Raw genomic sequence first — 11,759 nt, 5'->3', positions numbered from 1 at the left:
GATAGCTGCAGACAAAATTTATATATTAAAATTGCATTGTGAAATTATTTTTCGATTTTCCTGATCACATGCACATTAATGAATCTGATTCTCACCTGGGTACAAAGTAACACAAAAATCTGAGCGCATTTTCTCGACATGATGATTTTGCATATGGTTTGGTTTGCTGAAACGAAACAAGAAAAGCAAAATAAAAGCAAAATAATTGTGATTAGTATCGCAGTTATAATAAATAAGTAAACGATTTCTCATCTGTTGTTTGTTTCCTCGTTCGTAGTCCTCCTTCCTGTTCCTGATCTGTTTGGGCTATTGGCTTTCCGTTTCCTTGGCCGTCACGTTCTCTTGCACCGAGCTGCATATATTGTAGTAAACTGTTTCTACATAAATAAAATGTGTAGTAAACTATTTTTTGCTTGTAAAATGCATATAGGGTGGGTGCTCCTATAGTTGAGGTGTACCAATAGTTGCAGTAGTGGATTATACGCCTAACTAAAGTACCAACAATCAACAAATATTTTTTATCGACTCATCGCACTAAAATTATGCGACAATAAAACTATTATCCTTGAAATTTGCTCAAATAACTATTGAAAAAAATGATTTTCTTAGAATTTTGAGCTCCCTTGCACCTATAGTTGATGTAGTGTACCTATAGTTGCAAGTTCCATAAGAAAGCAATGGGATTTGCAACAATAGGAACCGAAATTAGCGATTGCACCACTATTGGTACATGTGTTCCTATAGTGGTACAAGCGGTTTTGAATCATAAATTGGCTATTAAATCATCTTTATATTTTTCCTATGAAGTAGGGACTAGGGACTGAAAACTTTCGTTTAATGTATTAACATTGTCCATAGGTCTATTCATCGATTTTTTATCAAAAGTTTTCCTTAAGTATGCGACTATTGGAACATCCACCCTAAGCATTCCGCATAGCTTTGTACGAAAATAAGATTGTGTCACTGTAGGTAAGAATGAAGAATGTATACAGGACTGTGCCCAATTTCTTTTACACATAGACAGCCCAAAGCGTTCACACTGGCTTCATAAGCCAGCCGTCGGATGTTCGGGTTCTGTGTGCTTTTTGTTTTTTTTAGTGCAGAAAATCGCACACGTCGTTTTTTATTCAGTTCGTTTATTTACTATGCACAAATGCGGTAGCTTGGCGGTGCCAAATTTTTTTTTACATTTTGAATATCTTAAAACTAGGAGGTTACGATGCACAATTTTTTTTTTGATATTGAGAGGAACATTTTTTACAACTATCTTAAATTAAAAATACTATTCGATATACAAGATTTAACAATAGTTTTTTTTACAAAAATTTGTACAGCTATCTTAAGATTGGAATGTAGATTAATATACAAGGAGGGGAACAAGTTTTTATGAGAAATTTCACAGCTATCTTAAAACTAGGAATACAACTAGATATACAAGATGGGAAATGATAGTTTTTTTTTATGAAATGACTTAAAGCTATCTTAAAACTAGGAATATAATACAAATTGGTTTTTGTAACAGTAGCAGGAGTTGTATCAGGAACAGGGGGAGTAGGCGGGTACGCTGACAGGGAAGGAAGAACCAAACTAGTAACTTTCAGGCAAAGAGGAGATCAGCGGCATGAGTTTGAGCATCAGGCTACCAAGATTCCCAGCATCGGGTTTGACGGCTGGAATTCTTCGGACCCGTGGAGAATCCTTCAAGAGTGATCAGACCATCGACCTGCTGTCGCTTTGAATTCATTTTAGGCAGATGTGGTAAGGGTGACGGCAGTCACATAGTGGCACAACACGTCGTTTTTATAGGCCGCCGGATTTCGCAAGTAATTAATTTTTCTTCGGTTCTTATAAATGTATTCCACAAGCTATGCCGATTTTTATGCGGATTTCGCAACATAAGCGGTTTTAATGTAGATATTCATGCGGTTTTTGCACTTGGTACATATCCCATGCAGAAAAGGTCCTGTACACTAAAGGGACAAACAAACAACCCGTCACTGACGAAGCGTCAAGCTCACTTGGAAAATTTGGACTATAATATGACTTCGTGTTGACCTTTACAAATCGACTGTAAAGTTTTTCGAGATAGAAGGTTAAACTCCGCTATTAACTATCGGCCACTTCATGTGTCTCTGAAATCATGCTGGTTTCCTTGGCGGTACGAATGTCGAGAAAATCCGATACTCGAAAACGGCTCCCGGCCACATGGTGCCCAAGTGGTATATGCCTTCTGCAATGAGTATGAAGTGAATTAGTTCATTTAGGTTCATTGAATATTTATTATTAGCAGCCGAAGTTGCACTACTATATCGACATTTGTGAAAAATAGATTTTTAGGAATAGACAATGGTTCAAACAGAATACTACATCTGATGGGAGCTTTAAATCTACAAAATAAAGTTTTAGACTTTTATTAGTTTAATCTCACAACAATTTGCCCATCTCTGTTGAAAATATGTTCCAGTTTTCATGACTAAGTGTTCTGATTATCCTTCAGAATGCATACAATTTTTAAAATAACTGTAACACTGGCAGTTTGAAAAATCTGCCTAACCATGAGTTGTCGTAATTTCCTTAGCGAGGAAGGGAATGTTGTCTTGTCATACCTACCTCATCTGATGCTACCCGTATGCGACGACGAAATGTTCTGTTTCAACATTACCTCACCGAAATCTCAATTCCATCCACTACTCCGGGGGGTTCGAAAATCCGCAGTATATTTGGGGGTCCGTCTCTGCTGTCTGCCAAGCTAAAAGATTATGACAATTTACCACGTTTAAAAGTGTTGGTTTATTATGGGATTTTCGATTGATTGACACCGGTGTAGTGGATTGCACTGGTTTTGCACTTTCTAGCAGAAGTGTCAATGGAACATGCCCAGTTTTCTGCACTTCTGCTAGAAAGTGCAAAAACGGTGCAGTTTCAGTGCACTCCACTACACCGGTGTCAATCAATCGAAAACCCCATTAGTATTGCTTCCATCACCAAATGAAGGTGATCGGGAATCCTGTTAATCATCAACACGTTGCATATTGTCGGATGCCACTCAACTTGCAACACTTTGCGCTTATGGCCACAACTAGCTACAATTGAGTATTTCAAGCAAACTTATTGAAAAGGACCTATGTGGAAATGAGAGCCTCTCTTTGTTTACTTTCTCTTCCGCTAATAACACGGTCGCATTTGCGTTTGCTGCTTAACTCTTTGCATAATATGCTAGTCGAAATCATGCTCTTCCAGTATGTACTGGAATATTATTGGAAAGATTAATGGTAAAGCCGTGATAATCGAAAGAGAAAGTAAACAAAGAGAGGCTCTCTTTTGCATATAGGTCCATTTCAAAAAGTACGCGAGATTTCCTCGAAGCTGCTAGGACGGTGGACCTAATTTAACCACACCTCCCCCTGCCTCCGCACAATTTTTGATTGCAGCACGAGCACATTACATGAAACTGGTTTCGAGTGGTTTTTAAATTTTAAAATCTTGTGTAACCAAAATTTTCCATTTTATGGCTTCATGCAATGTTCTGCAGAATCGACTTGGAAAATGTGAATTGCTCATTTGATGCAAGAAGCATTTCTGACGAGTTCGAAAGCAAAATATATTACAGCCGCAAATGAAGAATCTATACGGGACTGTGCCCAACTTTTCTTACACATTGACAGCCCAAAGCGTTCGGCACTGGCCTCATAAGCCAGCCGTCGGATGTTCGGGTTCAGTGTTTTTTTTAGTGCCAGCAAATCGTAACACTACCGTTGTTTTCGTGGGCAGGGCATGTCCTAAGTAATACAATAACCATAACTATCCTATGTGCTATGGGATTCCCTATAAACGTGGAACAATAGCGTGGTAGTGCTATGCATAAGACGACCTGTAATTCTGTTCAATAAAGGCACAGACCAATAGAAACAGAAAATTCTCAAGGGGGGGGGTTGATTTTTTTAACGTTTATTTTAAAAGAAACGTACAAAAACCCTCAAATTTTGAAGATTTTTTCAGAGGCCTGGACCAAACGACTCAGCTCAACAAATTGGGTAAATGTTTGTTATCGAGAAGGAGTCATCAAAAGACACCGCTGCATAGTGGTCGGAAGCCCCAAAAACGTGAACTTAATTCACTAGAGGTTGTAACCCGTGAGGGTAACAATTTAGCACTGGGTGGAAATATACCTATTTGTGGGTATACACTCCGTATAGTGTGTTTGTCGACATGTAAAATTATGCTCACCGCTGTTCGATACCGTTCACTTTTTCATGTAAAATTTGTGCATTTTCGCGTATGTGAAAGGTTTTGTTCGTGCAGCTAGGTTAGATAATTTTTGTTTTATGTTTGTAGATAAATAACATAGGGATTAGTTAGGCCACCGTTCTCCTCTTGCAGTTCAATTGGTGATGCAAGGGTGATGCCAGCTATGCACCGAGGCAGTTTGTCGGTTTTGTTTTGGTCAGGTGGAAGGTGGCCATCGCGGTGATAGTTTAGTTAGTGACAGACCACGGTATATGCAAGACGTCCTCGATAAACCGTTCCAGGACAGTTAAGGTTCAACTGAGAATGCTTCAATAAGCGACCATCTTGGAAAATGAAAAAAAGGAGTTTTTTCCCAAGCCGTTGGTAAAATCTTGATGAAAATGAATCAACGTATTCGGGACATTGGTAGAGTATTACTGATTAATTTTCATGAAGATTTTCACAACGGTGGGAGAAAAAACTGCTTTTTTCGATTTCCAAGATGGCCGCTTTTCCAAGCTTTCTCAGTTGAACCTTAACAGCCACAACAGCAATTGCGTGAAGTGCGCGTGGGTGACGGAATATATCCGTCAGAAAGTGCGGACCCGTGCTTTGGGCACTCATATTGTGTGTGGTGCTGGATCGCCGTCGGGGGAAGCTAACTATAAAGGAGTTTTAGCTTCGCCGGCTAACCGCAAAGGATCCGGACGCACCATTCCGCCCTCGCTGGGAGGGATAAGCCAAACGAGCCTTGCTCTCCTTCCCAGCTGATAGCCAAGGAAGGCGAAGCATGGTGGACAGCGGCTCCCCCTGGGAAGAACACTACAGTGCCTTCCGGGATTCTTTGCGGGGAGCAAAGAATCCGGTGATTCGTCACCACCGTCGCTTGGGAGGTTCCGACAAAGGAGCAAAGCTAACCTCCCTGGCCTAATTGTTAAGGACCGCTGCCGGAGCAGCCAACGATCACAGGAGAACGCGGCCGTTGTAGTCCCGGCCGGTCGGAAGCAACCGTCCGCCTTCCCGCCATCGTCAGCAGCAGCGGACCGTAAGAAACGACCAGTGAAGTGTTGAGGAAGAATACACGGTAAAAGTAATCTATTTATTTGTTCACTTTTTTGTTACGAAAATCCAAAATTCTGTAGAGGCACCCAGGCCACCCTGAAAAGAAGGGTTCGCCGGGCAATCAGAACCCGAGTAGTGGGCAAACTGCTACTTACAAGGTCAAACCATCGAATATATTCACAGGGTATCTTTGGACGAATTGTTTGTCAGAATATTACCCACAAACTGAAAAAAAATCAAAATAAGGCATTGGCTTACTACGATCAAACTAAAAAAAAATAACTTTTTATACTGACGGGGTAGAAAGTTGGTGTCTTCGACAAAGTTTTAGAAATGCTCGTAATGAAGAATTTTGTTGAACAACTTGAACTTGTAGGGCTTAAAGTTAACACCCTTAAATTTAGGGATTTTAATATAACTTTTTCCACTGACTTTTCGTGCAAACCATGTCCCAATCAATAGGGAGGGCCTTAGCAAACGCTTTATAAATTGATAACATTAAGTCCTACAAGTGCAAATTGTTCAATACAATTCTTCATTATGAGCATTTCTACAACTTTGTCGAAGACACCAACTTTCTACCTCGTCAGTGCTAAAAGTTATTTTTCTAGTTCAATCATAGTAAGCCATGCCTCAATTCAATTTTTATCAGATTGTGGAGAATATTCATACGAACAATTCCTCCGAAGACACCCTGTGAATATATTCGATGGTTTGGCCTCTAGTGAACGTTTTTGGTATTTCCGTGTGCGCTGTCTGCTGGCTCGTGGTGGATTTGGATTGGTTTGTAGTAGATGTTAAAGCTAGATTATGTAAAATGTGATTGAAAATACTGCTTAAGAAGCAAATAAAAATAATATGGTTCAAGTAACCAAATCGTTTATTAAAAAATTAGCTAAAATATTTGAATAAGCTGTGAATATTGCAAAATGATTAGAAAAGATTGATTCGAGTTAATTTGTAGTCGACTCAAAAAAGTGCTTAAAAGTTGAATCAAATTCGGCCCACTTTTGAGATTTTGTCCGATTTTTGTAAGGATCGCCTTTCTTGAAAGGCGCAGATGCAATTGGACTAAAGATATTAGAGCTTATCGAACATTTTATTCCGGCTCACAAGTTAATCTGGTTTAACCGTTGTGTGTCCGACGCGGTACCCGGGTATCTTTTTAAGTTTCAATTAATAAAATTTCTATGTTTTATACATAGCTGCAAATTGAAATTTTGTGACATCTTAGAACTTCACTAAGTCAAGCTTTTGGGTTAATAATATTGTTGATATAGTAAGGGTGGGAGTGAGGAGGGGCTCCTGAATTTTTTTACTACGTAACAGGCCGACGTGGGTACCCGGGTACCCACAAAACTAAAATGGTCATAACTAAGGTAATATCCAACCGATTTCGATACTTTTGGACGTTTTGGATTCAGGAACTCATCCACTTTTGGACTTAGTGAAATAAATCGGGTTACATCATTCGGTTCCCGGAAATCTGGGTTTCCGGAAGCAATGGAATGGATCAATGGAATACTAGCAATATGGGTATCAAAATTCTTGGAATTGCATCAGTAGGCTGTATCTCGTGGTTTTGGAACCATTTGGTGATTTGACCCCGGAACGGACATTCCGGAGCAGGTTCCCGTGGGGCCGTGAGTGGCCATTCCATTCCAATTCCATTTATCAAAGTGCCATAGGGTCCCGTAACAGAAAAAACAGACTTCCGAGACAATTTGAAGAGTTTTGATACTCATATTGCTAGGACGTTATTAAAATTTACAAATCATATCCTAGTACTGGAACATTACACCGGAAAATCCGGATTACCGAAAACCAGATCCATTATTCCGGTTCTATTGTACAGAATCAAAAAGTAGTTTGTAGTAGTTTCAATTTGTGGGTACCCGGGAACCCTCGTAGGCGTGTTAAAGGTATTTTTTTGTTGGACACATAACTGTTAAAAAGATCTAGTAAATACCTGCGCCGTTGAGTTCAACAAAATAAATCTGACCAAACAATGCTAAACTTGATCAACGTTTGCAAAGGGCAAGAACCGATGTTGCAGACACTCTATAGTGTTTTTGTTCGGTTATTAGTACTCACTCGGACGTAGGCTCAACGTTGACCGTGGATTGCAATGGATTTATTATTCGAATTATTGTGTCGCGATTGGATTCCACCGTAATGTAGAGTAAGAGTAAGGCTAAATACAGGGCATTCTTTTCGTTCTGACATTGTCACAATGTAATATGCCATTGAATGCGAACTGATTTCCATGCTTTGCTACATCGAACATTGCTTGCTCTTATCTTTATTATTCCTCATTTCACTTAGATCTACAGCTTTTGCGACTAATTAAAGACTGTGTTTTCATTGTTCACGATTTCCGCCGGATTATTGTAGTTGTAGGTTTAATTACGTTTACAAAAGCATGTCTATTTATGGTAAAATATATCAGTATATTTCTGCTTTGTGCGAAATTATCGATATCTTGAAATTGTTCTTTTTTAAATGCCATTATTGGGTATTGATCATGAGCAGTTGTTGTAGCACACAATATGAAAAGTTTCTGCCGCAGATAGAAACTATGGTAGTTGTAAGTCGAATGTTTGATTCATATGCGATTTATTTTAGTGTTTTTCTCATTACTTTTACGTGTCTTGTTGTGTCCAGTGGGAACAGTTTAGTCGGCATTTCAAGTAAAAGAAATTAATCCATAATAGCAATGGATCGGAAATAAAAAAGTAACAACCGTCTATAGTGTATTAAAAAATAGAAACTAAGAAAGTGTTTAATGGCAGAAAAAAAGTTGTCTTGCTCCCGAGTGAGGTCATTTTATCATTACCGAGCACCTATTTGATACTGGCTTTATGCAGGTAACAAAATACAGCACTAGTTATATTACATTGTTCGCACAAGAATGTAGAGGATGAAGGATTGAAAACTTAAACGTAATAAATTCACAACAAGTATCTAACAACTAGAAGCGCCATGAAAATAATGTAAGTAAACAAAAATGTGTAGGAATCAATAACAGCCCAATTTTAAAAGTAGAAAGAATTGTTGCGTTCTGAACTACAACAGTTCCGCACGAAGGAGTGTACTAATAAAAAACAAAACGATTTTATTTATTCTGGATTGACCAAAGAAATCACAGTTTCAAAATGTAAGAAAACATGTTAAAATCTACATAATTTTAGCCCTTTGCTAATGCAATAGTTCATCATTCCATTGATTAGTCAAGTCGATCGAGTAAACAAACCAATAAACAGCAGGCTCTCACTGTCATTGCCTTCACCAAGCCTAGCCCACATTCAGGATGGACCTTGCTGAAGCCAGTACTGATATTTTTTGTTATCCGTCGGTTTGGTAACACTCACATTGTGCTGCTGTTTTGTCACTTCTAATTATTTTGTGTCGTTTGACTGTCTTTTATTACACCCACGGCTTGGTTCGGTTACTTTACAATTAGGGGGAAAGTCTTACCTGCTATTGCTTATTACTATGTTTATTATTATTATCCTATTGTAGACGGTTTATTTTACTAATTGTTTTTTTCTTGTTCTGTAATCACAAATCACATATTTTACCTGTCTTGGCTGAATTTTGCTGTACTGATTAGCATGAAGCGAAGAATCGTCCAAGTATTCTAGCTTTGATACACTAGTAGCAACATCTGTTTGAACGGTAAGCGATAATAAAAGCACTCGCTCTGTCTCAGTTGAGTTTAGTTTGGCCATCCGGAAATGGTAGTCTTGTGGGTTCCTTGATTCGGGTAATGCACATTGCAATGCATCATTAGCACCCTTTTTGTTCCAAAAACGAGAGAGCGATGGGGTTGTTATCTCTTAAACGCGCTATTTTGATAAGTAGTTAGCTTGAGAATGGTTTAAATACTGTGTTATGTTTCCAGTTGTAAGCACTCGAATATATAGTTGTGTAGTTTTTCTTAAATACACCGCTTCAGTACGAATTACCTGCTTCGTACTGAGCGCTACAGCTATAGTTATTCGGGAATTACTAATTTAGAGAAAGTGGAAAAATATAATTCTACTGGTTGATCCTTTTTTCACGATTGGTATCCATATTGTTGACGAAGAAAACGAGACGGTTATCTTATGATAACTAATGCTTCAGTTGTAGCTGTAATCGTTTAACTTCCGCTTCCAGCTCTCGCACCCGCTTCTCGGAGTTGTTGAGGGACTTTCGCAGGCTCTTAATTTCTTCCGTTTGCTTGCTAAATGCCTTTCGGAGCTAGAATAGACAAGAGGGAATTTATAAACATTTAACCAAAAAAAGTTACAATTCAATGTCTAACAAACAAATAAACGTAGCAAGATTTCGGCGGAATGTTTCATATGATGTCATCAACACATTGCAAATCGGGGCTGACGCTGCTAACTACTACTAAGTACACTGGAATTCTTTTTCAGTGAACTGACGTAACGTCAACAAACGAGCACTTTAAAAATTTACCTCATTCTCTGAGTTCAACAGGTTGATATTCTCCAGTGAATTGTTACGCGAGCTGTTCCTTGAACTGCTTAACAGATTGTTCTGCAGGTTGGTAATGTCCTTGTTATTAGCCGTCTGATGTTGTCCAAAAATTGCCTGCAACTGGTGGAACTTTGTACTCTGGTTTGTCGTGGTTTTCTGACTTTTCTCGATGATCTGTTTTGGGAGAATCACAAAATCATATTCAAGATTCATACAAAAGTAGCATAGCTAAATGTTACCGTCTGTGACCTATAATCCGGTATTGTTGGCTGTGATAGGAATGCAAACTTCTTTGTATTGTTATCCAGCTTTCGGTTGTCGATTTCGTTCTCTTTGTTGCTTTTTCCATTGACCATTGGTCCTACACTGCCACCGTTTGTATAGTTACCATTGTTTGCAGTACCGTTGGTGATATTACTATGACTGTTATTGTGAGTTCCATTGTGATTACCATGATGACTGTTCAAAATGTGCTTATTGTTGAGACCAACAATACTAGTCCTACTTTCTGTGCGGTTCTTCTGGCTGGCCGTCTCCACAATTGATTCACCTGAAATGAAAATCAACCATATTTTCCTTAATGTAACAGTAACAAAATTCATACTAACCAGTTTTCATGGACCTCAATATCGGTTGCACATTCCGACCCTGGAACCATTCCTTGGCCCCAATCGCCGGAATGTTCGCCAGTGTGTCCGGATAGAGATCATTCTGAAACAGAGTTGACTTGCGTGGCACAATCATCGAGATTGGTTCGCAAATGTTCCCAGTAGCGTGTAGTTTGTAAAAGCGAAACACTTCACATTGAGATACATTTACGCCTCGCTTCGGCATAAAACCCAACGCCTTTTGGGGTTGACCCGATAGAAATTGATTCAGATAGTACACGTACGGCGGTTCGTCTACTACTTCGTAGTACCGTATGTTACCGTCACCTTTCCCGGCCAGATAGATCATCTTGGTGTCGTAGTCGAAGTATGGTGTTACCACTCCGCTCGAACTGTCGATTACTTCCTGTGCCAGTGGTTTCTTTAAATCATGCTGGTTCCATACGGCATACTGGCGGTCCGAATGTCGAGAAAATCCAGTCGTCAAAATTCGGTTGTTATCCAGGAAAACGGCTTTCGAACACTTGGTTCCCAAGTGACATGTCCCCTCCTGAAATGAACATGAAATGAATTAGTTGATTTGGGTTCATTGAATATTTATTATTAGCATGCGGCACAGCTCTACTATATCGACATTCGAGAATAAACTCGTTTGTAGGTAGAAATGTAATGGTTTAAACAGAATACTCCGTCACTAATAGGAGAGGAATTTACAACGTTCTGATAAAATCGCAACGATACAGGGTAAAGGGCCTATTTCCACCCTATTAAGGAGAGTACCTCACTATTTACTCGGCCTACAATCGATGGAATTTAATATATTATATATTATATTCCGTATATGAATATAATTATATAATATATGAATATAATTGGCATCAACAGCTTTGCTTCGTTGTTATGGAATATTCGAAATATATCTGGTTACGTTCTTTTGAAGGAAAGGCTATGTCTGCAAATTGAACCAGTCCATTTTTTTGCGTCTTGTCATGAGTTAAAATATCAATTATCTTCTAGATAAATCGTTCAGCTTACACCTTTGTGGGGGTATGAGGTGGGACGATCATCATAATCAATTAAAAACCAATCTAACAACACAAAAGCCCTAAAAACGATGAAATACTCTAGTTTGAGCACAACGAAAATTCAAATCGAGTGGCGCGGCAATTATCGCGCCTTACCATTTGACCCAATGCATTGAACGAAGATGGCAAACGTTGCTCTAACCAACGGCTTCAAATGGGTAAGCTGATAATAGAAAAAATGGCTAAAAAAGCCTATCTACATTTTATATCATGTTCCAGTTTTCATGAGTGAATTTAAACATTCCTATTACTTTTGTATGCATTCTTTAAAAAATTGGCTGTAAGAAAA

At 38.8% G+C, this 11,759-nt stretch overlaps 1 protein-coding gene across 4 annotated transcripts in view; it reads right to left on the bottom strand.

Moving 5' to 3' along the window:
• Positions 1 to 7,550: 7,550 nt before the first annotated feature.
• The window catches only part of LOC131693615 (coronin-1C-like), a 177,577-nt gene continuing 173,368 nt past the window's right edge, over positions 7,551 to 11,759 (bottom strand). For all 4 annotated transcript variants that reach the window (XM_058981558.1, XM_058981560.1, XM_058981561.1 and 1 more), the window contains 4 exons: positions 10,386 to 10,935; positions 10,017 to 10,327; positions 9,757 to 9,951; positions 7,551 to 9,534 (listed from right to left, as the gene is read on the bottom strand). In XM_058981558.1, the coding sequence (XP_058837541.1) occupies positions 9,406 to 9,534; positions 9,757 to 9,951; positions 10,017 to 10,327; positions 10,386 to 10,935 (1,185 nt within the window). In that variant the 3' untranslated portion in view covers positions 7,551 to 9,405. The remainder of the gene's footprint in view (positions 9,535 to 9,756; positions 9,952 to 10,016; positions 10,328 to 10,385; positions 10,936 to 11,759) is intronic.

This window comes from Topomyia yanbarensis, chromosome 3 (genome assembly GCF_030247195.1).
Source record: "Topomyia yanbarensis strain Yona2022 chromosome 3, ASM3024719v1, whole genome shotgun sequence".
Classification (NCBI taxonomy): Eukaryota; Metazoa; Arthropoda; class Insecta; order Diptera; family Culicidae; genus Topomyia; species Topomyia yanbarensis.
The sequence above is the reverse complement of the archived record's forward strand: the minus strand, read 5'-3'. Positions and strand labels throughout refer to the sequence as shown.